Raw genomic sequence first — 26,380 nt, 5'->3', positions numbered from 1 at the left:
GGTGAAGGGGCTTCTCTCTCTCTCGCTTGCGCTACCGTTGCTGTTGGTAGGGTCTTGCCAACTCGGTAAATATATGCGCCCTTCGCTTCGCCCCCCCCCCTTACCCCTCATCACCCTATCCCCGCTGCACTTCTGTCTCTGAACTCCACATTTTGTTTCCCCTCCTGCCCTGCCCAGTGAGGGAGAGAAAAAGACAGTCGGGTCTGTTAGCCACAAAAGTAGATTAAAGGAGGGGAGGAGAAAGAGGCGCACATACATGCGCGAACAGATGCACAGGGGGGATCTCCTGCCTTAAAAAGATAGCTGACCCCGCCAGGGCCGTCTCTCCTTTCGTTGCCTTTCCGTCTCTTAGAGCCCTTACAAACTCTGTTCCAACGTGCTTGGATCAATTCTGCACGCGTACCTTTTTATTACGCAAGCGACACACTGCACACATCCCCACATACACGCACACATACGCAGACACACCCGCGACCACCATTTGACGGTTCAAGAGACGAGAAGGTGCGTGTGCGGGGAGTAGGTGGAGGAGGAAGGGAAAACGAAGGCGGCGGACCCCCTTACTCTTTATTAAGTGTGTGTGTGTGTGTGTGCGTGTCCGTGCATGTCCGTGTCCCTTGGGTGTGAGGGGAGGGGGTGGAAAACTAGACATAGATTTGCCAGCGCACCCCCCCAGCCAACGGTCCTCCCTCTCCCCGCTCGTCTATCCTCACCAGCAGTTGTGAAAAACATGAACGCAATAATAGCAAGTCCCTTTCACTCAATCACGCCATTGTAGCTGGCGGTCATCTCTCCCTCTTCATTAGCGTCCACTCCGCTAGAAGCCGCTGCAAATGAACTGACAGAAAAACAGTAGTATGCGCCCACCACACCCCCAAACCCAAAAAGAAAAAGAAATTGTTATCCTCCTTCACCATTTGCGTCTACTTTTCGTGTTGCGCTCACATTCCTTCTCTTCTGCGGCTGCTTGTCTGTGGCGTGCTGCAGTGGTCACACACACACACGCACCGCTCCTTTTTTACAGCCTCGCGCGAGAGAGAAACAGCGCGAAAGAGTCAGAGAGTAAGGATGGGCTGGCGACAAGGGAGGAGGCGAAGAGGTCAACGGCGGCGGCTGCACAGGGGGGGAGAGTGGCAAGCACAGACGTCAGAATACAAGTAGCAATGACAACACCAGTGTGAAAAACCCTCACATGCACAGACAGCTGCACAGAGGAGAAGATGTGGGTGAGGTCAGACATGTACGCCACGCCGCCTCCCTTACCGGGGAGGGTGAAGGGGGAGCAACAAGAAGACGAAACAACGAAAGACGCAAGACCAAAGCCGTAAAAAAGGGGGGAAGAGGAGAGAAGAGTCGCAGGGCGACGAGGCGGAAGAGGTCCACGTTATCCACACATCCGCAAACGAGGGAAAACAGACAAGCACCATCGTCATTTGCATGCAGTACAGAACATTGAAAGGGAAACAAATAAGAAAACGCACTCAGGAGCGAAGATCTACACATACTCGCTGCGACAGGCAGGCAGGCAGTGCCACATATGTACACTCGGGAAACGCGGAGGCGAAGAGGCGAGGCTCTGCTCTGAAGATGAGTTCGGCTAGCCCCTGAAGACGAAGAGAAGCAGTGAGTGCTGGGGAAGCTACAGACACACAGAGGCACGCACTTGTATCTCCTATCTCCCCTCCCTTCATCTTGTTTACCTATGTTTGCCTTCCCCCTCGCCTCCACGATACTGCCCTCGATTGCCCCTCTCAGTCCTCTCTAAGGCTTCCACTTATGCGGCTGTTGCGACAGCGTCTCCTCTCGTTTCCGCACGATGTCGTACAGCCCGCTATCACGCCAGTCCTCAATAAAGTACGTAATAATGAGCCCCAGGGGAACCGGCGGTCGTAACTCCTCGCCTTCGGAGTCGCCCGAGAGCATTTCTTCGATAGTGTGAAGGTTCACATCCGATACCATGGCGAGAGGTGGCAAACTTGGTGGTCGCTCCGGTGCGCGAGACCATGCCTTCTGCAAAGCCGCATAGTAATCGATTCCCACAGGAACACTGTCTATCATTATCGGCGCCCCTTCGATGGGGCGCGACAGCGCTGTCACGTTCATCGCAGTGGTGTCACCGCTGCCGTCACTCGCTGGCAGCGCAAAGGCAACACCGCTGCTTCGATGGAAAGGAAAGGGTGCGTGATCGCACTTGAGAGGGACCAGTCCCTGTGCACGGCGCTCGTCATCTGGATCGACCTCGGAGAGCGAGGAGGAGCTGTGCGGGGAGACGTCAATGCAACGCAATCCAGCGACAGCAGCCTTTGCCAATAGCTCATCTGCCGTCGTCGCCGACTGTTGCTCCTGTTGCAGCAGTTGTGTCTGCCGCGCCCGCTCGCCCTCTGCCCACTCGATCACGAGGACAGACTCGGCGTGCGAGAGCCACGAGATGGTTTGGTCGCGTGCCGCGCTGATGTCGATGGGGGTTGGCGTACACCCCCATGGCTCATCGGGCACGCGAGCAGCAGAAAACTGAATGCCCGTCGTTGTTACTTGAGGAAAAGTATAGGGAAGTGGTCCGCTAGGGCACCACAAAATGTGAGTGGCCGTGTGTGTATGTCCAGGATGTCAGGCGCCGCCAGAGAGAGAGAGAGAGAAAAAAAAAAAAGAGAGAGACACGCGCAGCTATAGAAGCACACACACATAAAAGCACAAGTGCCTCTGCACGCGAGTGGATATGGGTGAAGCGCACGCGGTCGGGTACAGGGTAGTTCTCAGGCAGAAGAGAAAAAGAAGTGACAGAGGTAAGAGAGAAAGAGCCGTCGACACAAGAGAGCAGCGGCAAAACATCAAACTGAATGGGAGCCACGAAGGGAACGGAGCCAACAGAAGGCCGCGAGAAAATACATCTCCTCACCAGCTAGCACAGAAACAACACATTTCGTCTTCACGCGTCCATTCGCTGCCATTACAGCACACGAGTTCAGACGCCCCGCACCACCACCGCCACCCCCCCGGCCTGCCACAGGCCCCATCCGCGCGGTGCAAAGCAGCCGTACGCACGCGTCGCAGCAATGCGCCGACCCCAGTCATCCGAGCACGGCCACCGCCTCCAAGTCCACCCACCCCCCGCCCCGCACACCCGTGAGCAGCGAGGGCAGCGCGCAATGCACCCGACGCACACTGACGCCCGCGCCCATCGTATGAGTTGCACAGACGTGCTCACGGTCGCAGGTCGCTCTGACGCGACGCCATCCACGACCTGGCCGCCGGCATCAGCAGCGATGCATCGCTCCGACTTCCCTGTGCCGTAGGTGCGTGACCTTGCCGCTACCAGAGCCATTTCGGCGCTGGCAGGGCGAGAGAGGCTGCTCGGCTCCCCCACGCAGACTGGGAGGGCTGGACCCAGGGCACCACACACCGAGGTGGCCGTCCGTCATCAGGTACATGCAAACGCTATTAGAGGGGGGAAAAGGAAAGGACGCGATCAGAGAAAAGTGCGGGTCCAGCGCCTGAGGACAACGATGATATGGCGTATGCGAAGACGCCTCCGTGCCAAGTCCTCTCTATGGGTGTGCCGGTATGACCTCAGGAATAAAAAAGGGGGTCACGAAGAGAGGGGTCAGTGCCTACTGCAAGCGCGCACAAAAGAAAGAGAAATAACAACAGATTTTCCTGCGCCTGCCTCTCACGTGCTTGTGCTAGTCTACCTTTCCTCCATGAGGACTCACCAAAACACACGCACATGCAAACACTCACGAGTCGGCAAGTGGGTGCACACAAACGCCCACGTCTCTGCGTGACGGGGGGTACCAGGCAGACACACACGCGCACGCGTAGAACACCACGAGGGAGAAAGAGAGGGAAAGGCAGCGAGGAAGAACAGCGAAGTATCGAACGGTGCTGACTTCGTCGATACGTCTCCATCCAGCACGTAGAGGAGGAGAAGCGCACACACACGGGGGAGAGGGGGGAGGGGGGGCAGATGTCTCTCCTCGGTTACACATACAAGGCGAGCACTTCACCGAAAAGCATACAGCAAGGCCAAGACACGAACGTCGCCGCGGAGGGAGAAGTGGAAGGTACCCACCGCACTATGCAGAGCACAACGTGCTTCAACGCAGCAGTGGGAGAACGGGGCGCGAAGCGCGGTAACCTACAATGGCTAGGTTCCCCTCCTCCCAGGTGGACTCCTCTGGTGTCAGTGGGCATTTTCTCGACTGTCCCTTTAGCTGCATTGATATCGCCTACTTCATGCTGTGGTGCTCTGTATCCCTCACCCACCCACATCACGTTCCATCCTCTGGGTAGGAAAGAGATGCGCTGTCTGACACACGTGTCCTACACACAAAGAGAGGATTCGCCCGAAAAGGCGGGGAAGTAGGCCCTAAGCGGCGGTCATCCCTTTCGCTGCTCGCACAGATGTCCTCCCGGTGTGGTGTGAATGCCGCCCTGCGTGACGACATAGCAAGAGAACCCGAGGAGGGATGGTGCAAAGCTCCGTGGCCATCCACAAGGCACCAGAGACGCCCAGCAAGAGAGAGAGAGAGCAACATATTTTTACATCTCCACCTCTAGAAAAGAATGAGACACGCACACGCACACGCAGACGCACACGCACACACACACACACACACACACAGAGAGAGAGAGAGGGGGGGTACATGGGTGCGTGCAGGCCGCGTCACCGGAAATGCATTTGAAAGAAGGAAACGTGAAGACAGAAAAAGATGCTGCCAACCAATAAACTCTCAAGTCAATAGAGAACATGTCAAACAGCGCGCGTGCCCATCAGTATCGGCAACCGTGAGAACACTAGCAGAGCAGCACACGCGACAACAATCAGTTACGTGAAAGAGAGGAGATAAGGAGAGCGGGGAGAGGAAGCACGCACCGCGTACACAGGAAAGAAAAGAGAGAGATACGATGCAAACAAGCCACTTGGCGGATCATCCGCTGCTTCGATGACGCTATTCAGACCTACCTCTGCCCCATTTCTCTTCTCCTCCCTCTTCACCACACTTGATCCAAGCTGCGCATCTTTCTCTGCCATCTAACACTGTCATCACCATCAGTACTGTAAAACAGGACTACACAGCGGCCCATCCATCGGGGCGACACACACACACATGAGACAAAACGAAGCATGGCCACTCCGAAAGAAAGAAACGCGGTGGGTCGGTTCCCAAATTTTTTGGGTGTTTCGCTCTCTTCCCTGTTTGCTCCAGCGTCATCACCGCGTAACACACACACACACACACACACACACACACACGCACACAAGCAGGCACCCTACATGGATGCCGGAGAAGAGCAACATGAGCCAACGAAAGGGGGAGAAGCCAATCAAAGACGTGTACAACACGTGTGCGACGTCAGCGCGCTTGGCTGTGCTGCGCCGCTTCAAAGAGCCCCTCCGATCGCCACTGCGGTACAAATAAGGCGATCATGTGCCCCAGCGGTACCGGTGGTTGCAGAACGTCGCCACTCACCTCGGAAACCGCCTCGAGAATGACGGAGTCGCTGAGTTCCTCCTCGTCCGCCGTCGGTGGCAGCAAGGGCTGTTCTACGGCCAGCCACCGCGACTGCAAAACACGGAAGTAGTCAATGCCAACCGGCAGCGTTGACACAACCAGCGACGGCGCACCCTCGGAAGAGACACTCAGCGGATGCGGCGTTGCCTGAGGACTCTTCGGGCTAGACATCGTCTTTGGTGAGACGTTAGACCATGATGGCTTTGGGTGGGACCACGTGGTCGGGACGCGTAAGGACATCCCGGTGCTGCGCCCCGTAGTCACGGTCACTGAGTCGCAGCCCAGCGCCAGTCCTGTGGAAGACTGCAGATGTGCCGGCAACAACGATCCAGACAGCGGCAGGCATGTGGACGACGAGGTCAGCCCCAGCGTATTGGAGGCTGTAGTGCTCACACCACTTTGTGGGGTTGTTACAGCACATGACATCTTTGAGTCGTCGGTTACCGCCTCACCTCCCTGCCACACCCCAAATGGGCCGCTACTAGAAGTAGCAACGTTTTGCAGACTACGGTTCCACTCTGTAATGAGAACCGCCTCGGTGTCCAACATCCACGTCAGCGACGGATCCAGCGAGCTGCTCGATAGGATCGGCGACGCTGCGCACTGAACCGGTGACGGCGGGATGTACTCGGGGGCTTCTCCATAAGAGGGGCCCAACCGAGCAGGGTGCACGTTGAGAGGGGGAAGGTGGTAGTCGGCACCCGCCTGAGCATGGGGCGCAGCACTGCGCCTCCCCTCACGACGGCGGGCGTGAGCCGAGGAGTTGGAGTGCTTGCTAGACTCACCGCCCATGTTAAGTTCTTCTGCGTCAAAACCTCACTCTGTCGTTCTTTTCGCCTGTGCTGCTTCGTCTCCTGCCGCCTTTGAAGAGTGGCGGAAGGAGAGGGGGTTGGGGGGAGTGTGGCGCTCCCTTTCGCGTTCTCGTCTTCTGCCTCCTCCAAGAGCGAAGGCTTGTTCGTCAACAGTATCGGTTGAGGCGTCTGCGAGGATAGAGAAGGGGTGAGGATATCACGCGGCGTGCAAGGGGAGTAGCTTCCGCAAGCAAATCATAAGAGAAACAAAGAGTGAAACCCAGCTAAGAGACACAAGCAACAGCGCCAGCGCTACACAGTGAAAAGAGGGGAGAGAGCGCCAGAGAGCAAGAGAAGGAGAGGCAAAGATGGGGAAGGAAAAGGAGGTACACACACACACGCGCGCACTTGGTTTCTCAGGGACTCAGGGGTGGAGATGTGGTGCGGTGATGGTGGTAGTGGCGCAGGGAGACGTGGCGCTGAGGCGACGCTACTTGGTGACCCAAACTCCGCGAGCACGAAAACGCAAAAGGAAAAAGAAAAAACTGAAATCCAAAGCGGGCGAGGGGGGGGGGGGGGGCACAAAATGATGGTGATGATGATGGTAGTGAAGCCAAAATTTTGAGCTGAGGCTTTACGTGCTGCGTGCCCAAAAGGGGGGTGAATGAAGATGAAAGGAAGAAAGAGAGAGGAGGAGGAGGAGGAGGGAGGGGGGCAGGGGCATCCAAGAAGACTCGGGAAAACAAAAGAGGCGGATGCAGATATAACGCTTTGGCGGCCCCGCGAAGCACGCCGTGGCAACTCGCCTCCTGCCCTGCTTAGTGTATATAGGCAAGCTCACTCTGATTTTCTGCTTTCTTTTGCCCTGCGTGTTGCTCTCTCCGAAGGCTATGATGTGCGTCTGGTGGCACCGTACACGCACACACGCACACACACACAATTTGGAATGGAGGATGTGTGTGAAAGTGGGGGGAGGGGGGAGGGAGGCACTCGGATACACAGAATGAAGCCCGTGCAGAAACGATTGCGCTTATTATAACTCTGTCGATTGGTCTTCGAAAAATGTGTGTGTGTGTGTGGGTGCGTGCCTACTCGAGGTGAGGTCGCCGAAATAAAAGCAAAAAAAGAGGGTCAATCAGCGACACAAGAGTAGAGCAGGAGAGGGGGCGGGGGCGGCGGTTAGAGGAAAAAGGATGAATAAAAGAGGAGCAGAGGGAAGGGGAGGGGAGGAGAGGTGCTGGCAAATCTCACTCTTGAGAGGTGAGTTCGCTGTTGTGCTCCTGTATGTATTCAAATATCGATGCGTAGGTGGGTTGAGTCGGGCAACGTACGCGCCTGCAGACTTGTGCGTTCGCTTGTGTGTGTGTGTGTGTGTGGGGGGGGGGGGGGGGGGGATGGGAGAAGGGAGGGGCGCTTTGCACCTCTGTGGGGTTGAGCTAATCTGTCTCTTTGCGTGCGTGTCTCCCTTGCTGTCGTTGCTCCTGGGTGGGAAAAATGTTGGGAAGGGAGACGACACGCAAACCAAAACAATGCCTCAGAAGAGAACAGGAAGAGGGAGAGAGTGGGGGGAAGAGCTGAGATGAAACTAAAGGGGGTAAATCAGCCAGATATTATGATAGAAGTGAAGAGAAGGGTCACCGCCAGACCTCGAAAAGCGAGAGGAAGAAAACGAGCAGCAATGAAGAGACGCAAAATCGCAGACAAGCGGTGCCATACAGGCAGACACCTGAAGAGGCGACAGCAACCGCAGACAAAGAGTCAAGGAGCGGAGAGCGTGTCAGAGAGAGCGAGCGAGCGGCTCACGTAGACGGGCAAACACAAACTAAACTACAGCGAGGCGGGGGATTCGATGTTGATATGAAATGGGATGTGGAAAGCGGAGGAGGAGGAGGAGGAGGAGGGCTGTGCGGGTGTGAAGTGCGCTGCTGCAACAACAGAGGAGAGGATAAAGGGAGAACACAACTATGGCTTCTTTAGCACTCACGTGCCTATCTGTATGTCTGTACGCAGCTGACGCCAGAGAACGCGGAATACACAAAGATGCGGGAGAGACGGGAAAGAAGGTACGACATTCAACGACAGCGGAGTACATCCCTGGAAAACGGAAAAGGAAAGTGAACAACGATAAGAGGCAACAGAGAGGGACACCTCCCATCGCCAGCGACCCCCCCCCCTCGCCCGGTCACTGTCCCGCCCACTTGCTCGTAGGCAAGCAGGCGGTGTGGGCGCACACCTGCGTGCAACGAAGAAAGAACCAAGAGCTGGTCGAGGAGTGGGCGGGGAGGGAGGCAGGGAGGAGTGACAGAGAGGGACAACGTACTCCGCCACCTGCCACTCGCTTTTCGCCTCCTTAGCCTCTGTGGCTCTTCGACTCTTTGGTGCGGCATGCCTTCTACCCGTCAGCATCCCTCTCCTCTTCGATGATGTCCAGTCATTCACGTCGCCTCACAAGGGGTAGGGAAAAAGGAGTAGCATCTGCTTTAAACCGCTGGTCACCTGCGTTGCCCACCTCCACCCTTAAGAAATGAAAAAAACCAACGCACACACGAGCACACGCACAAGCACACGTTAAGCACGCGAGAAAACGACTCCAACGTTAGCTACACGCGCGCAGCGGCCAAAACAAAAAGGAGGAGAGAGGGAGGAGAATACTGTTCGTCTTCACGCGTCCATTCGCTGCCATTACAGCACACGAGTTCAGACGCCCCGCACCACCATCGCCACCCCCCCCCGGCCTGCCACAGGCCCCATCCGCGCGGTGCAAAGCAGCCGTACGCACGCGCCGCAGCAATGCGCCGACCCCAGTCATCCGAGCACGGCCACCGCCTCCAAGTCCACCCACCCCCCGCCCCGCACACCCGTGAGCAGCGAGGGCAGCGCGCAATGCACCCGACGCACACTGACGCCCGCGCCCATCGTATGAGTTGCACAGACGTGCTCACGGTCGCAGGTCGCTCTGACGCGACGCCATCCACGACCTGGCCGCCGGCATCAGCAGCGATGCATCGCTCCGACTTCCCTGTGCCGTAGGTGCGTGACCTTGCCGCTACCAGAGCCATTTCGGCGCTGGCAGGGCGAGAGAGGCTGCTCGGCTCCCCCACGCAGACTGGGAGGGCTGGACCCAGGGCACCACACACCGAGGTGGCCGTCCGTCATCAGGGCAGGGGAGAGTAAGATACAAGGAGACTTAAGAGTGATTAAAATGCCGCTTAGTGGGCATCGTCATCTCTTTTGTAGATTCCTTCCACCAGCACCACCACTGCCTGCCATCTCGCATGAAACAGAGTGTTCACGTGCTTCTCTCCGTGTGCGCGAGCACATGAGTGAACGCACGTTTATAGACTTGTCTCTCCTGGCTAAACACCGGCCGACGACGACGTGTTCGCCGTTGGATACCGCCGCAGGAGCTTCTTGTTAAGCAGCTCCAGCAAAATGACCTCGCGCAGTCGGGTGACGTCAGATTGAGTAAAACTCACCGCCACACCCTGGGCTACGCACCATGCCACCTGGCACACAAAGACACCGCAGTCATTGCTGTTAGCCTGCTGAGGGATGTGGTCGAACCCACCAGTGAACCACTCCACCTCCCTGTCGCTCAGCTGCTCGGCAGGAAGTGTTGTCGCAGCTGTCTTCGAGAGAGGCGGCGGTAGTGACACTGTCGCAGCACTCGCGCTGCGAATTACACCTGCGCCCCAGTCACCTCCGCCGGAATCACTGGCTCTCTGCAGCTTTCTCTGCCCCGCTTGTTCCGCGAACAGCTCCTCTTGATGGCGCATCCGCTTCGCCGCACGGTGCAGGTGGTCCAGTGAGCCGTACGGCTGCAGGGAGTCGAGAGGTGAGACGACAGTGGAGTGCCCCTCCATCATCAAGGTATCGGTAAAAGGCACGTACGGAGCGGCCACCACGCACGCTGAGGCCCAAGGCGATGGTTGTAGTACTCCAGAAGACGGTGAGTATCGTGCATCGGTGGTGGCCGTCGCAGCGGTCGTGTCTTCAGTGCGTATGAATCCAAAATGTCGCTGACACTCACACCACGCGTGCGAGAGATGCGCCAGTATCACAGCACCACGCTGGCGCGCTCTTTCGGATCGGCTCATGGAGTCATACATGACCCACCGGTTGTCTGCGCAGTGAAAGACCGCCAATGCCCAATGCTGCCCTTCGATATTCACCGGCACTAGCACCACACGCACGCTACGCGGATCGGAGGAAGTGTATGGCTCCAGTAAATGCTTGCGATTCCGCAGCCAGCGAAAGATGGCGCTGCTAGAGTCAAGCTGCGGCAGACGTGGTGGAAGGCCGCTAAAGCCGCCCAAGCGCTGTCGAAATTCTGACTCCACCTTCGTGTAGAAGTGCGTGCCTAGTGATGCAATACGGTGACGGCACTGGGCCACGGGAAAAGATGCGGTGGCCGCGCCTTCGGCCTCCAGGCACAGCAGCTGCAAGTAATTGTTGACGACCTGGTCGTTCAACCACGATTGAGGGCTCAAGGAAGCGAGCTGCCTGTAGCTAATCTCGTAGCCCTCGGTGTCAAACTTCACGGCAATGGCATTGCTCGAGCCGCGCGCGTAGACGGATGCGAGCGCTTGCCGATCAACGTCATCCAGACGCAGGTGCTCGAGCGACACCGGTACACCACTACGGATGTGTTGAGTCACACCAGTGCAGACGAGTGGCTGCAGTGTTGTCGCTGAGTACGCAGCAGAGTCGCGATCCTCCGCTGTCGTCTGCCGCTCCCTTGAGCGCGGCTGCGTGAGCTCCAGCATAAGCTGCCGCTCAATCCACTGAGTCAGCGCACGATCTGCCGCGCTGCAGCTCACGTCGATGGCGTTCTCCACATCACGCTGCACGAGGCAAGTGCATACCTCGCTCATGATGGACTCGTACACCGCTCGCACTGCGAGATCGTGCTGAGTGTGCGTAGTGTCCGTCAGCAGACTGTGAAACGCACCCACTCCGGCCTCCTTCTCTACCGCGTGCTTACAGCACCACCCATCGCACGTGCGCGACTCTGCACCATGGGCTTCCCGTGCGCTGCCGTGATACGATCGGCGGTGCTGCCCAGCTGAGATGATCGACGAGGCGTGCGCCCGGGATGGTGACCACGTGGGGAGTGCAGAGTTCGCCACTTTGGTTACTGAAGGGTGCGACGGTACTGCTACCGCATTCTGCTCCTGGCCAACCATCATCGGAGGTGCACGGTCCACGCCCTGGGGGCTGTTGGCCCTGTGAGCGTGAATGCCATTCCCGGCTCCTGCGGGCGACCTTTCGCGGAGTAGTGTGAGCATCGCCAGACTCTCAGTGAGGCGCGCGAGATCGTCGGCGTGCTGACGTGTTCGCTGAGCAGCCAGAGAAAGCGCCGGCGCTTCATCAACAGATGTCTGCACCTCCGACATCGTCTCCCGCTCCACCAGTCTTTCCTGCGCTGCGTTAGACGCTGCCGCCCCTGCCGCAATGGCCGCTCTCCGCTTCTCCAGTATATGTGCGCGAGTTGGCCTCTTCGCAGCAGCCGTAACTCCGTCAGTTACCTCTCCATCCCTGAGTACTTCGTCACTGTCATCCCAGTCTCCCCACGTATGTGGCAGCGCCGATTCCCACGGCGAAGGTGCGGCTTGAGCTGCGCATCGATGCAACTCGGACGCAGCTGAGAACGGTGTAGGCGTGGCGGACGAGTACCGTGCACCCAAGAATGCATCACGGTGCTCCGCATCCGCCGCCGTCGGCTTTGACCACGTACGCACACCACGCAGTGAGCGCTTTGCTGCCTTCAGACGCTTCTGTCGGTGCAGCCAGCGTGCGAAGCGCATACGGGACTGTGCGAACAGGCGTGACACGTTTCGGAAAGAACTGTCCGCGTCGTCTGAAGATGCAGCCTCGCCACTATCTGAAAAGTGCATGCGGGGGGCGTGAATCCACGAGAGTATGAAGCTGCCCTTGTCCTCGTGCCAGCCCACCGAACCTGCCTCTTGTCTGTGACTGAGATCGTCCACAGGCTCAATACTTTGAATTGCTTCTCTGCCTTCACCACTCACGTTGCTACCCCGACTCGAGCACGTTGAAGAAACCGAGGAGATGCGCAGGTCTGCTTCACCGTCAATCAGCCGACCACTAACAGCAAGCTGCCGATGAAGGGCTCCGCTTCTGGCACCCGCAGCGGTTTGCTGAAGCACACGCCTGCGAGGATGCGCCAGAACAGTTTCACCCTCCGTGCGAGACAGCGGCATGACAGGCGCCACCACACCAGTTGACACCGTCTCTGCCGTCATCTCAGCTCTCTCCGTTCCCGATGACTGCTGGTCCTCTACCAAGCTGTCGTAGACTGGGTTGCCGTAGTCACCCCTGTGGGCACCACGTAGCTGAGCAGCGTCAGCCCGCCGCAACAGCTCCAACCTAGTCGACTGCCCCCGGTCACTGGAGAGGGACAGCGATTGAGAAATACAGCCAAGTATGCTGTGGCCCGCTCGACCTATCCACGACAGAGACAACCCAGGCGGTGCAGCAGGCGCTGATGACACTAGTGCGGTCGCCATGTGACGGAGGTGCTGTGTCTCCGCGCCCGATACCGCAGCTGAGGAAACAGAAAGTGTCGTTGGGTACAGCCGCCTGCTCGCCTTGCTTTTCATTCGTTGCAACGCCCTTCTGCTCCGCCACCAGGCCTGCACAGCCCGCGCGAGGGCGGTACGTTGAACAGAACGTGTGAACTTCCCTCGAAGCCCACCATCTGCACCTCGGCTTCTGTGGCCGCTCGAGACACCGCCCATACTGCCACGCAATCCTACGTGAGTGATTCCCTCCTCCTCTATAGAATCTCCCTGGCGGCTCTGCGACTGCACACCACTGTGCCGGAGTGCGGCAGCGATGGGGGCACGACCGCCACCTTGTCGCCACTGCCTAAGGCGGTCCTCTTCGGCGCGGTAGCGACGCACGAGCGAGTCCATCACGAGGGCATACGGTGGCGGTGTCGACGAGTGCGTTGTCGTTTCCCCAGACTCTTGGGCGGATTCTAAGGATGCCGCTGCTGATGCCTGGAGCCTCCCGGCGTCAGCTCGGCGTGACGCCGCCATCCCCTCGCTCGATGGAGAAAGCAGATGAGAGTGTCGGCGGAGAAGATGCCCAGGGAGAGCGGCGCTGGGAGGCGGCCGGATTGTTGGGCTGCGTGTGGGTTTCCAGACGGTATTGGACCTCGATGGAACTGAGTCAGGTTGCGCTGCGGTAGCATGCGTTTGTATGTCTGCCGTTGCCGACGATGTCGAGGAGCTCAAGGACGCCTTGAATGATGGTAGCCCATCACCGACCGGGCCCTGAGGTGCGGGACGACGCTCCATGGCCGTATTGGTGGTTTCTGCGAAGAAGAGCGATGAAAACTTGTGGGACGCCTCCTCCGCGGAACGATGGTGGCGAGTTGACGGCTGTGAGATCATCCAACAGCGCACACATACCCGCACAGTATCTGAGTCCCTAAAATGCGCAGGCTGGTTACGAGAGTAACAGAGACTTTCCTCGTGTGTGTGTGTGTGGGTAGGGGGGTGCATGAATTCAGTCGATGAAGTGGGGAAGGGCAAATGAAGAGTAGGGGATGGAGAGGAGAGCAAAACAGTAAGACAGAGGAGAGAGAGAGAGGCAGGAGAGAAGAGGGTGCCGCTTGTGTGTCCCAAAGAGCGCCAATACCGTATGTGCTGTGGGTACGCCTGCGTGCCTGTCGATGCCTTATCTGCTGGCAAGGGAATTCGGCGACGTGCTTCTCCCAGCACAGCCAAAAACGAAAATGCAAGAGCAAAAATGTATGCAGGCAAAGATTACGCCAGAGAGAAGCGAGAGGCCACAAACAAGACAGCGAGAGAGAAAAGAGAGGAGTGGAGCGCGGGGGAAGAGGGGGGGTGTCCCTGTTTCTCATAAAAGGGGGGTAGGCAGAGGAAGAGCAGCAATGCGGCGACGAGCTGGTGCGATGTAACGCAAACGCAGAGACAGACAGACAGAGAGAGAGAGGAGGAAAAAAGAGGTGAGGACTCATAGAACAACAACGCGCAGTCGGCAAGTGGGGCGGGGCTGGAGGAGGGAATAAAGGCCATACAAACAGGGAAAGAGGGAAAGGAGGAGGGCTTGAGGAAAGCAGAGAGGCAAACAACAGCCAACATCAACAGGAGCACGTCAGCAGGAAGAAACGCACACTCACACGTACACGCGCCCGCACGTCAATCCGTCGAGCAACGGAAGAAGGGAAAGGTGTGAGGCGGCGGAAGAACAACACAAGTGCACCCTTCCTCGCTTCCCTACACAAGCACACACCACCACTACCATAAGGCTTTCCGCCAACCTCTGCACATCTGTGAGCGTGTGCGCTCTCACTTCTCATTCAGCACCGGAAGGCCGGCCGCCTTCGCTGCTACGTCGAAGCTGACCGAGGTGGTCCATGGCGCTTCGGGCAGCTGTGTTGTCTTCCCCTCGGCCGCCACCGCCGACGGTGCCGCGATCCAGTCACCCAGCATGAAGTAGCGAGACCGCAGCAGCTCCGCAGCGGTGGGGCGCTTCGTGGGATCAGGTTGCAAGCACCACCGGAGGATTTTCTTGCACTCATCGGAGAGATGAGGCGGAAGGTGCATCACAATCGGTCCGGTGCGTGGCGACACGGAATCTTGCTGACCTTGATCTCTGCTAACGGAGGTTTTGTTCTGAGGCAGCGCCTTGATTCGGTCTTGGTACCACTTATCGAGGTTTTCCGCCAGGAGAGCGTCATACGCCTCCTTGTCGTGAGGCGTCACAGGCTTGGGCAGATGCGTTGGCAGGCAGTCTTTCATAATGGCACCTTCGTCCGAAACAAGCTCGATAAAGGTCATGGCGAAGGCGTAGATGTCGCTCGCGGGGGAGAATAGGCGGCTGTGCAGCACCTCAGGTGCTGCGTGTGTGGCAGTCACATACTTGTGCACCGGGACCTCCTCGAGCTTGTTAGAGTCAGCGAAGCACAAGGCGCGACGGACCAGTGAGGAGTGGTTGAGTTTCACAAGGGGTGCGCCGCCACGGTAACGACCAAGCGCACCGGCTGCGTTGGACGCCGTCGTCCCGGCGCTCAGGATCTGCGGCGCGAAAGACTGCCCTGTAGAGAAACTCCCAGACAACCCTGGAGCGGCAGAGATGGGTGGCCTATGCATCACTTGCTGCAGCTGCGGGCCCCCACAGAAAGCACCATACGAGGTGGACGATGGGAGGAGGATGGGGAGGCGACCGCGTAAGTCGGGCAGCGGCGTTTCGATCGGCTTCACAACGTAGCAATCTGGCGACAAGATCGCAATGCCACCGAGACTTGTGTGCTGTAGCGGCAACACCCGCATCGGCAACGCCTCGCGCAGCTCCTCTGGTAACATCGTTGATACAACCATCTCGGCGTCCGTCTGGGCGCCGACTCCATCATGCGGGGAAGGAAAGGGCAAGTTTTGATCTTCGTCGAGGCACATGAACTCAAACGCGTCCATGAGGCGGCAGTAGGTCCCATGCAAGTGGGAGTGTTGAGTGTCGTCGCCGCCCACCTCAGATGACGCAGTGGCACGCTCATTATTGGTGTTCCGTTGCTTCACCGGCGGGCGGGCGCCGCGGCCGGCAAGAAAGTAGCTCCGCCCCCTACGTGCATTCGGCGTACGACCGGAGACCCTCTGGTTTCTGCGAAAGCTACCCCCCGCGGATACTATCCGCGACGATGACCCAAACAAGCTGACCTCGGGCGGAGTTGAGCAGAAAGGGGCGCGGCTGTGACCCTCATTAGTGCGCCCTCCGTTCGCTACTGTACCTTTTTTGCCGTTCCGCTGTCCGTAGGGCTTTACGGCCACCCTATCTAGCTTGCCTGAGGTGTTGTTGTTTCGAGCCGGGGGGGCGCCGGTCGTGGAGGTCACCGGTGGACGCCTGCCGTCCTGCATCAGGAAGGAGATCATCTGGGTGAAGCGGGTCTCGACACCGACTGCGCTGGTGCCGGGCTGAGCCACAAATGGTCTGCTCCGCTGCTCACCCGAACCGCCGTGGTAGTCCCCCGGCGGCGGTGGCCCGGTGCCGTTGATCGGCTCATTACACAAGGTCTTTTGCTTAAGGCCGGCGCCCTCGACCGGCGGCGATGGGTTCAGTGACATCAGTGATTTGCTCAGCTCCGACTGCGTCACTCTCGTCAAGTCACCCGTCGGTACGTCGGAAATGTAGGCAGGAAAGTAGGTGTAGTAGACGCGCTGAATCGGCTTGTGGAGGAAGACTGCATTGGCGCACAGATCGTACTGCATCTCATCCTTCTCGTGCAGCTGCAGAAGCGCCAGAAGAACATCTCGCATGTAGGCGCGCGCGGTTAGCTCATGCAGCCGCCGTTGCCCAAAGCGCTCCTGCATCTCATTTATCTGGAACCCACGCAGAGTGCCATGTTTGGCGTACTCGAGGTACAGGCGCAGTTTGTAAGGTGTGCCACTGGTCGCCATGAGTGGCAGCGGGTTCGCTTTGGTGTTCGAGTGTTGGTTCGCCGAGTTAGCAACGAGGAGCATGTCGCTGCGAGCAAGGCGCTTCCGATTATCAAACGAATGACTAGCGGCGCCTGTGACAGAACTATTGAAAGTGAAAAGCCCGTCAGTCGCCGCGCCACCACTGCCGTAAGCGTGTTCCCGTCCGGGAAAGAAATGGTAGGATGCCTCTAGCACGGGCATGGAGGCGCCCTCAGGAAAAACGTACTCCAGCTGGTAGCAGCGAACGATGCGCAGGCAGTAAGTCGACAGCCGCGTCCACCGTCGTACCTCGAGGCAGATCTGCTGGAGCACAGCTCGTGTGGCGAACCTGGTACCCAGAGTAACCTCTTTCATTGCTATAATGTAGTGCGACACAGCTGTGCACGCCGGAGAAGCCGTTGATGCCGCAGCGGGTGCGGAAACAGGTTCGGTGATAGTGTTGGTGCCATGCGCGGAGCTGGCATCGACAGTGTTGGAGTGGAGACCTTTCACTGAGGAAACTTCCCCTGAAACTTTAATAGTGTAGCGACTGCGCCCGCCAGTGCCGCCGCTATTGTCTTTCCGTGCCGGCGTATACCGCGGCACTGTCGCGTTCACTGCCGCTTCAGAGGTCCCAGTAAAAACAGAGAGGCGCGCCAGATAGACCGTGCTATACATGCCCATCGCGACAGCCGTGTCGACGTCTAGCGGTTGGCACTGATAAACGGTGAGCGTCCGCACTGACGGACTGACGCACGAGGCACCGGGGTGGGCCACCGCGTCGGGATTCCCGCCGCGCTGAAACCCCCTGCCATTCTCGGCTTTTATCCATGAGAAACAGCCCTTTCTCTTGAGTGTGGTATTCACTGCGAGTTGAGCGTCGTCAGTCACAGAGGGCAGAATGCCCTGCGCCACCGCAGCACGGCGCACCTCCGTCACATACTCGTGGTAGCCCTTGGCCGTCGTCTCATCAGGGCGGTACGGCGGAATGCCGCCACGGGCCGGCTTGGCGTTGTTCTTGTCTTTTGCACCACCAGCGCCACCATTGACGCCTACGACGTTGCGTTTATCGGCCACCCTATCCCTATTTTCACTTGGTAGTGGCTCATCCTGTTGGACGTTGACACCGCCGCCTTCGGGGCGATACAGTGGTCCATATCGGGCTTTGGAGCTGTAACACCCCATTATGCTTCAGTTTTCTGCCGCGTGCAACTATCTCCTTCCCGTGACTAGGCGAGAAGGCGAACACGCAAAGGCGAGAACGAGAGGAGTGAGTGAGCGGACGAGAGCGAAAGCACGAAAAAGAGGCGGAGAAGGAAAAGGGAGGGGGGGCGAGTAAAGAAAACGATCAGGTAAGACGCACACACACACACTCACAGCTGCACGTGCACATCCGCTAGCGAAGACAGACGGACAGACACACAGAAAGGGAAGCACCGTGCCAAGGTCCAATATGTAGCTTCCTCTCTCGCCCGCGCTCCTTTTTCAGATGTTGTTGTTGTTGTATGATCCCCTTAGCCGGCGCCACATTCCTCTAGCGCCAGGACGTGTACCTTCAATCACACCACTCAGTGCGTGTCGTCGCTGAGCCTGTAGATATGTGGGTAACCACAAACTGCACGCACACACGGACACGCAGACAAAGATGAAGACAGCGAGGAGAAAATCAAAGGAAACAACAAGAGAGAGAAGCTGAGCACTGGAACACACACACACAACGAAGCAAAAAAAAAACAAGAGCGTGAGCGAGGAAATAGCTCAAGGTAAAAGAAGAACGTCACAGAACGCTGCGGTGCACGGCGAGAGAGCACACACACATAGAGAGAGGGGGGAGACGGAGGGTGAAGAAAGCGCTGAAGCCCAGCTGTGTTTTTGGTTTTTTTTCGATCTCCAGATTTATTCTGTTTCAGCACTACTACTGCTTCTTCGTTGGGGGATGGGAGTAGTGGAAAAAGGCTAGGCGGAGAGGGTCAGGCCGGAGCAACAGCTCTGGCGCTATCAGCCAACCTCAGCCGCAACAGCACGCTATGTATTACCTAACTAATGCACAGACACATACACAATTCACAAGCACCAACTCTTGCCTTCCCTGTGAGTGCGTTCTCGATTTTTCGCTTTGCTTACGTTACCCCTCGAGTGAGTAATCGATAATCAGCGCACGGAGAGAACAAAAGACGCAGAGCAGCGAGACAAAAAAGGGAGGGGAAGTGAAGCACAAACTTTAGCTCGGATACATGAGGTATGCACTCGTGGGTGCGTTAATAGGCCTCTATGTATGTGTGAGCGCGTTGCTTAGTACGGCGCTGCCTCACGTGGGTATATATATATATATGGGGGGGGGGGGGGGGGGGGTATGGAAATCTCGATCTCTAACAGAGGCCCCTTCTTCAGCGCGTAGATAAGAAGCAGCGCAGTGGGGGAGGAGGAGCAGCCGTCACAGATGTGGTGTGCAGGCAAAGGAAAACACACACAGACGCACACGCCAGCATACCCAACACGTGTACAGAACAGCGCTTCACACTCAGAAAAGCAACCGAAAATCTACGAAAGCAAGTAGCAACTGACACGCGTAAGGAGATTAAGTGAGCAACGAAAGAAAAGAGAGAGAGCGACACAGCAGCAGGCAGCACGCTTTATCAGTGCTCGGCGCTAAACGCCCAGGGGTGTCTTCCCTCCCAGTACAGTTCTCTTTATGGACTGTTCCAAACCCCCAAACGCAGTGTCCGGCAGCGTCCCCCCTTTGATCGTACGACGGTGAGCAGAAGGCGTACCCTCACAGGCACCCAGACACACAGCGAGCTATTAGTTCTCCTCCGATACTATGTCGTTACTTTCACTCTGTAGAGGAGGCAAAAGCTGCAGGTAGGGCCGAAGAGGGGCCTGGCCCTGAGAGCAGCTGGTGCGTAAGATGGAGAGCGAGTAGAGAGAGCAATGGGGTGAGGAGCGGGGAGATAGAAGGCTACAATGCGAAACGGCAGCGTCTCCTCCGAAGACCTTCTTGTCTGGCCCAATTTACAATTAAGCCCCCTCAACTCAAATGAGGTGACACACAATCTCTCTCTGTCTGTCAATGTTTCCCTTTCTTTTCTCTGCTATTCTTCAGTGTGAACTTGACCGATACTTGCGGCACTCCTCACGCCGTCTGGTGTGTGTGTGTGTGTGGGTGGGTGGGTGAATGGGTGGATGGGTGTGGGTATGGGTGTGCCCTGCTGAGTGGGGTGATGGGGGAAAGGGGTGGAGATGAGGGTGACTGCCAACGACACCAGCCCCAGCAATACTAGTGGCGGGTAGCGACACCCCTGGGAAGAGAGGCGGGTGAAACACAACGTGGTATGCACTGAGCCCGTGCAGAGGACAGAGAGAGAAAGAGGTAGGGGGGCATACAGTGATAGTGAGGTGTGTGCGCAGGCAAAAGTGAAGGCGATGAGGCAGTGAGTAAGATACGTGTACATGTGAAGAAGTGTAAGAAGAGTGAGCGAAGAACAACAACAACAACACACAGAGAGAAAGGAAAGTGGGGAGAGACAAGCGCTCTCAAAGGCGCGTGGGCGGAGGCGGGGGCCCTGATGGGGGGGAGGGACGGAGTGAAGAGGCGGTTCACCTATCCTGTTAGACCGCCTATGATAAGTGCGGCGGTAGAATTACCTCGCAATGACGGACAAGCGCCCTGCGGCTTTTCTTTTCGCTTTTCTTTCTTGAGTGTTCCAGTGGATACGTACTGAAGAGCAGCGCTGACCGAGCAGAAGGGGGAGGCGAGGGGGGGAAGGGGAGGGGCCTCCATCGCTAGAGGAAGAGGGGCGATAAAAGAAGAGAGAAAAAAAGGGCTAACGAGTTAAGGCGGTGGGCGAGAGCGCAGAGCACCAATGCCACAGCGCAGTGCAGGCGCAAGAAAGCGATGAAAATAAAACCAGCGGCATCTGCGCGCGTCAGCAGGCTAGGTCACCCGCCTCGTTGTCGTTGTGTGCAGCCTGCCTGAGGGTCGCAGCTGCCATAGAACGGGCAACGGAAAGACGCGTCTCGATTGACTGCCATTCCTGACGCGTCTGTAGCTCTATCTGACGCAACGAGCTCAGCCGCGCCGACGCTGCGAGCGGAGGCACCGAAGCGGAAACATTAGCTGCGGCACGATGGGCTGCAATAGTGTTAAGGTGGGCAGCGTGAGTGCCACGTATAGCCAAGGTAGATGAATCCGCTCGCGCGACGGTTAGAAGCGTCGGTGTCCCTGGTGACGGCACCGCGGGAACTGCCTCAGCAGCAGGTAGTGGCAGCCTCTCGCCACACGCATCCTCGACGGAGTCCAGGAGAGAGTGGTACAAGCACCCGACACGCAATGCACGAGCGTAGACAAGAGACAGGTCTACGAGTGGAGTGCCTGATTGTGGCAACTCGGTGTTGAATGACAACGAAGCGAGTGACAACCACCACTGAACAAAAGTGTCACGGTCACGGAGTGCATCACCTACAGTTGGCCAAAGCACGGCGTCGGTGGCGCCGTCCGCTGCAGCGCCGGCGTCCGCGGAGTTGCTCATCAAGCAAATGCGACCTTCCCCTGCTGACGCCACACAAAGTTGAGGCCCCGTGGACTCGTCTACCTCAGCAGCCTTCACTTCGCTGCGTCGGCCCTGCCATCCATCGCTGTCGTCCTCATGACTGCTATTTCGCTTCTGGAATACAAGGCCAAACTGCGAGAGCAGGCAAGGCACGGCGTGGTAGACCGCCGCCAAAGCTTCTGCAATCTGCTCTTCACATGTGCGTTGGCACATGGAGAAGCCATCAGTGGTGCCTGCCAATACAGTGATTGACTTGCGCGGACCGCGACGTGCTACTTCCACATCGCCGATGCCACCATCCTTGATGGCGTCGTCCTCGGAGCAACCGCCTACGTCACCATCATAAGCAAGCTGAGGTAGAGGTGTCTTATAGCGCACAGGCTTGCCGGCACAGATCCCATTGCACAGCTTAGCCAGAGCGCAGAGCTGCATCGCGCAGCAGAGTAGTACACACACGTGGGAGGAGAGGAGGCCCACAGTGGGAGAGTCGGTGTCCTGGGGCAAAGGCGCTTGCGTAAGAGCAGTCGCGCCACAACGTCCATCGCCAGCAGAGTCATTGCGACCGCCGTGATATTCTGTTTCATGGCAATGTTCAGCATGACTGCAGAGTGGTAGCGTCGACTGCGCAGCAGACGGTGGCGGATGAAGTGCGGAGCATCGCCTCACAAGGTCGCTGAGGTTTTGCAGAAACACACCGCTGGGGTCGGACTGGCATAGTTGGTTCCCCGACTTCCGCATCGCGTCGCCGACAAAAACACTGTCAGAGGCAGAGAGAACGTGAGGGGGTTCCGCAGACACCGAGTCGTTGACTATGTCGACACCATTGCTAGTCAAGCCTTCCATGATGACATGCCACACATGTCGGAGCGAGCGAGGGGTGCGCAGGAGCGGCTCTGGCAGCACTTCGGCCGGCAACAGTGTGCTGTAGCTCTGCTCGCAGGCCTGACGCTGCTCGTCGCCTAGGCCAGGTGTCTGCGACGCCATCTGAACGTACTGACGCCAAAGAGAGCACATGGAGGGATGGTTTCCTTCAGCGCTGCCAAGCCCAACAGTCGCACCGCAGGGGCGCCCCTGCTGGCTCGGCGGCCCTGAAAGACACGTCACTTCTTCTGTGAAACAACAGCGCTGCACCGCTTGTCTCTCTCCCCCACCGTCGCTGCCAGAGAGAACTTGTTCGTTGGCGCCACACAACAGATCGCTTTGCCCTCTGCTCAACTCGTCCCCCGTGAGATCAAGGCGCCACTGTGGGTACGGTTGACGGCGGCGAAGGTGCCCCTCCTTGCCCACCATCGGATCTGGTGCTCCTCCGTCCTTTTTTAGCTGAATTGTGCAGTGATGGGTTAGTACGTATTGAGGTCGATCCAGCGCCAACCGCCCACACAGCCGCGCCACCCGTCGATCCAGCGCGTCAAGCCGGTGAATCACCTGCTGAAAGAAGCCGCGCTGTACGACCGTATCGAACCACGGTTGCACCTCTCGAGCCCACGTCTGGGCAATCTGCAGCTTGGCGGCGTGCATCACGTGCTTAGAGCGGTAGTTGAAGCGCTGCTCCTCCAGCTGTTGCGTCCGCGCCGCCATAGCTGAGTAGAATCCAGCGCACATCGATGTCCGAGGAAGAGCAAGTACCGAGGGCATCAAGGGCGGTAGCTGTAGTGAGGGCAGTGGTGGCGGTGCTGATACTCGCCCTCCTGCAGCAGCGGCAACAGAGGCGGCCGCCGAGCTCGCAGTGGTAGGACTAATGATAATAGCCTCTTCGGCATCCTCGGCAGGATTGTCCACACAGTGTAGAGCATCGTGGCGAGGAGAGTTGTTAGCTGAAATGACTGATTTGGCCGAGTGGCCACTAAGCAACTGCACAAGGGTTCCCTTGGCACCACGAGAAGAACAGGAAGGGATCAACGACACTGGTTCAGCAGGATACAGTTGCAGGAGGGGCGACACCGCACTCGCCAGCATGAGTCTGCCTTCATCTAGGGCGGCGCGATGAGTCGCCAAGCGAGCACGCGCGTCGCTGAGGCGCTGCAATGCATCGCGAATGCCGCGCTCCACGTTCTGCAACGCGCTTTCCATGGTGGCAAAAGAGACGCAGTCAACGAGGCGCGCAAAGGGCGATGGGAGGGGGCTTGGTGACGCTGGGCTGCGACTCTCCCTTTTTTTCCTGCTCTCCTGTGCCTACCAAGTGGCTGATGGGAGCCTTTGATTGTGGGTCGGTGGGCAGTGGTACTGCCGCGCACACCGGAGGAGAGAGAAAAGAACGAAGAACATGGGAGAATGGAAGCAAGCAAGTTGTCTTTCGTCAGCCCCCATGCGCTGGCGCCACAACTGGGCATGGGGGGCGTGGGTGTCGATGCTGCAAGTCTGCAGGTGAAGTAGACACGCTGTGTTATGAGCAAAGAGTGCGTGGACATCAAGGCACAGATAAGCACAAAGGCATGAACGCCTGTATCCTCATGTACGTCCTCGGGTACGCGCAGTGGCGCACAGCGCTGCGGTTGGCCCCACACATCGTTCGCTTTACTATTTTAAAATGAAGTAACGCGGGGAGAGGAGAGGAGGGGAGAGGAGGGGACGAGCGGAATCGACTTTTCCAGTCTCATAGCTCTCCTACTGCCTACCTGCTCCCTTCCAAAAATATGCACAGAGGCATGCCCACACCACAGCCAGCGCTGCTGTCGTAGAGCGTATACTAGTCGTTGTCGTAGCGCAAATACGTAAGAGTTAATGGGATGGCGGAAAGGGAAGCACAAGAAGACGTAGATGGAGATAGGGGGGAGGGGGGGCACACAGAGAGGCACAGGCTCAGGCGAATACACGCACGGTCACCGAACATGGGAAGGAAGAGAAGACACAACAAAAGATGAACGCGAAAAGACCAAAAGAAAGCCCCAGCCTGGTGCACGAAGTACGACGCAGGCGGGCAAACTAAAACGGCGTGCAACACAAGGGAGAGTGGAAGCGCTGGAAGGCCTGCATTCCCACTTCAGTGGGTGTGCGGGCGTGTGTGTGTGTGTGTGTGCGTGTGTGTGTGTGAAAACGAAAAGCAGATAGAGCGCCAAGGAGAGCGAAGGGAAAGCGGCAAGAGAAACCGAAAAAAAGAACGAATGGGCGCCGCAGCCTACCACCAATACGCAAACGAAGAAGAGGCCAATCCACAAAGGAGAGAGACGCAGAGAAAAGAGACGCGCCTGAGTTGGTCTGTCATGCAGTCCGATGCCCGTATGTAAGTGAAGGAGAGGGAAAGAGAGCAGCGGCGGCGGCAGCAGCAGCAGCGGCAGATACATGACCAAACGACATTGTGCGAACCGCACGCATGGCTGTCCTGCGCACTCTGCATGGTATACCATACAATGTCCATGTTCCACAGAGTCATCTTGAACCCCTGCGCAACGCCCTCTCTATTGTCCTCCACCTGCTACAGAGCCATTTGATTGGTCGTGCTTCGCGACCCTGGCGACACCACCGCCTCCATAGCTCCATCATCGCCATCTACACATACCGCGCCTTCCCGCTTCACAATAATGCCATAGTACACGACCTGGGCCACCACCACCACGTCCAACACGAGCTGGAAGCAGCCACAGACAATAAACGCTAGCGCCTGCTTCGCATAAATGAAGTAAACCACCTTGATAACGTCACCGCCCACCCACGTGAGGATGAGCAACGTAGTGAGGCCCTCCGTGCTACGCCGCCGAGCGTGACGAAGAATCTGTGGGAGCACGAGTAGCGCCTCGATGCCGAGCGCCGCGTACCCCACCACCTCCGCCGCGTGCTTCCAGACGCTACCGATGAATATGTAGTAGAGTAGAACCATCACCAGAGCAGAGACAGCGACGATGAGATAGCTATAGACGAACTGAAGCGGGGCGTATCGCAGCAGAGCGGCCTCGATGCAGTCCTCAATGCGGAAGAGAAGCTGCAGAAACTTGGCAGCCACACAGCTGATGCCAACCGATGGGGCGGACGATGGCGAAGCGTCACCTGAGCCCCCAAACCCGTTGTGCGCCTCTCTTGACGAGGGCAACCACGCCCCAGCAGATGCTGCGGCATTTGACGGTGACGTGTCATCTTCATCATTGATTGCTAGGCCCCGCTTTCCCGCCGTACCGCTGCCGGCCACAGAAGACGGAGTTGCTCTTACTGGAGCCTCTAATGCCACAGTCGCACTGACGGAAGCACTGTCCCCGCTGTACATATCCGCGGATTGAGCGCTCAGTACCTGCTGCAAGTGCACCTGCAACACCTTGCACAGCACTATCCCGTGCACCGCAATCCCAAGGATCGCCTGGCAGAGGAGGGCGAAAAGAAAACGATGACCAATATAATAGTAGATGCGCAGTGTGTTGCTCGTCAGCAAGATGAGGGAAACAACAGGCGAGTAGCCTTCAATCGACCAGGTGCGATGAATCTCGAGGTACTGAGCCACATAGCCAATGTGCGGTGCGATAACGAGCGCAATCTCGAAGCAGACTTTCAGCGCCTCCATCGTGGGGCTGTTTTACTTCGGTGAATAGGTGCGTCTGTGGATATCTTCTGACTGTCGGGGCAGGCGCACTGTTGTGTAGATGCGGAATATGGTGAGCAGACACAAACGCAATCTTCGGCAAAGCAGACCCTGTGTGCAAATAAAGACAAGCGCAGGGCAAACATATATATATATATATATATACACAAAGAAGAAGCCAATCAAGGAGAGGGACGCGGTGCTGATGAGGACTGAGCCAGATCAAAGGGCGGTGTATTTCTACATGGACGTGTGCATCATGAGCAGGTGAGGGTAGAAACCCGAAGGAAGGAGGAGGGAGTGGAAGAGCGTGGCAACGGACCAAAGAAGCCAGTGGCGTGGAGAGAGAATCACACAAGACAGCAAATGGTGTGCGCAGATCTGCACTCGTTCTTCTCTCTTCTCTACTTTCGCATGTGAAGACACACACACACATATATATATGAAAGGGGAAAGAGAAGAAAGCGCACATGCCTGTGGCCCCCAGCCGGCAGGCCTACCAATGCCGCTCCCTTCTGCCCTCCCCAAAAACTCAGCTTTATGAACGTGACGCCATCCGCGCCTGCGGCCTCACCAT

The 26,380-nt window shown here is 57.6% G+C and overlaps 6 protein-coding genes across 6 annotated transcripts; all 6 read right to left on the bottom strand.

Moving 5' to 3' along the window:
* Positions 1 to 1,761: 1,761 nt before the first annotated feature.
* LBRM_26_2010 (hypothetical protein, unknown function) lies at positions 1,762 to 2,103 on the bottom strand (the record flags this gene model as incomplete). The annotated part of the gene is made up of 1 exon (XM_001562381.1): positions 1,762 to 2,103. One exon carries the CDS (start codon positions 2,101 to 2,103, stop codon positions 1,762 to 1,764), a length of 342 nt encoding a protein of 113 aa, XP_001562431.1.
* Positions 2,104 to 5,354: 3,251 nt separating this feature from the next.
* LBRM_26_2000 (conserved hypothetical protein) lies at positions 5,355 to 6,305 on the bottom strand (the record flags this gene model as incomplete). The annotated part of the gene is made up of 1 exon (XM_001562380.1): positions 5,355 to 6,305. One exon carries the CDS (start codon positions 6,303 to 6,305, stop codon positions 5,355 to 5,357), a length of 951 nt encoding a protein of 316 aa, XP_001562430.1.
* A 3,355-nt stretch (positions 6,306 to 9,660) lies between these two features.
* On the bottom strand, positions 9,661 to 13,836 carry LBRM_26_1990 (putative cysteine peptidase; the record flags this gene model as incomplete). Its single annotated transcript, XM_001562379.2, has 1 exon — positions 9,661 to 13,836. One exon carries the CDS (start codon positions 13,834 to 13,836, stop codon positions 9,661 to 9,663), a length of 4,176 nt encoding a protein of 1,391 aa, XP_001562429.2.
* Positions 13,837 to 14,646: 810 nt separating this feature from the next.
* On the bottom strand, positions 14,647 to 17,934 carry LBRM_26_1980 (conserved hypothetical protein; the record flags this gene model as incomplete). Its single annotated transcript, XM_001562378.1, has 1 exon — positions 14,647 to 17,934. One exon carries the CDS (start codon positions 17,932 to 17,934, stop codon positions 14,647 to 14,649), a length of 3,288 nt encoding a protein of 1,095 aa, XP_001562428.1.
* A 2,741-nt stretch (positions 17,935 to 20,675) lies between these two features.
* On the bottom strand, positions 20,676 to 23,369 carry LBRM_26_1970 (conserved hypothetical protein; the record flags this gene model as incomplete). Its single annotated transcript, XM_001562377.2, has 1 exon — positions 20,676 to 23,369. One exon carries the CDS (start codon positions 23,367 to 23,369, stop codon positions 20,676 to 20,678), a length of 2,694 nt encoding a protein of 897 aa, XP_001562427.2.
* A 1,342-nt stretch (positions 23,370 to 24,711) lies between these two features.
* LBRM_26_1960 (conserved hypothetical protein) lies at positions 24,712 to 25,785 on the bottom strand (the record flags this gene model as incomplete). The annotated part of the gene is made up of 1 exon (XM_001562376.1): positions 24,712 to 25,785. One exon carries the CDS (start codon positions 25,783 to 25,785, stop codon positions 24,712 to 24,714), a length of 1,074 nt encoding a protein of 357 aa, XP_001562426.1.
* Between the last annotated feature and the right edge of the window lie 595 nt (positions 25,786 to 26,380).

Source organism: Leishmania braziliensis, chromosome 26, assembly GCF_000002845.2.
Source record: "Leishmania braziliensis MHOM/BR/75/M2904 complete genome, chromosome 26".
NCBI lineage: Eukaryota > Euglenozoa > Kinetoplastea > Trypanosomatida > Trypanosomatidae > Leishmania > Leishmania braziliensis.
This window is presented reverse-complemented; position numbering and strand designations above follow the sequence as displayed.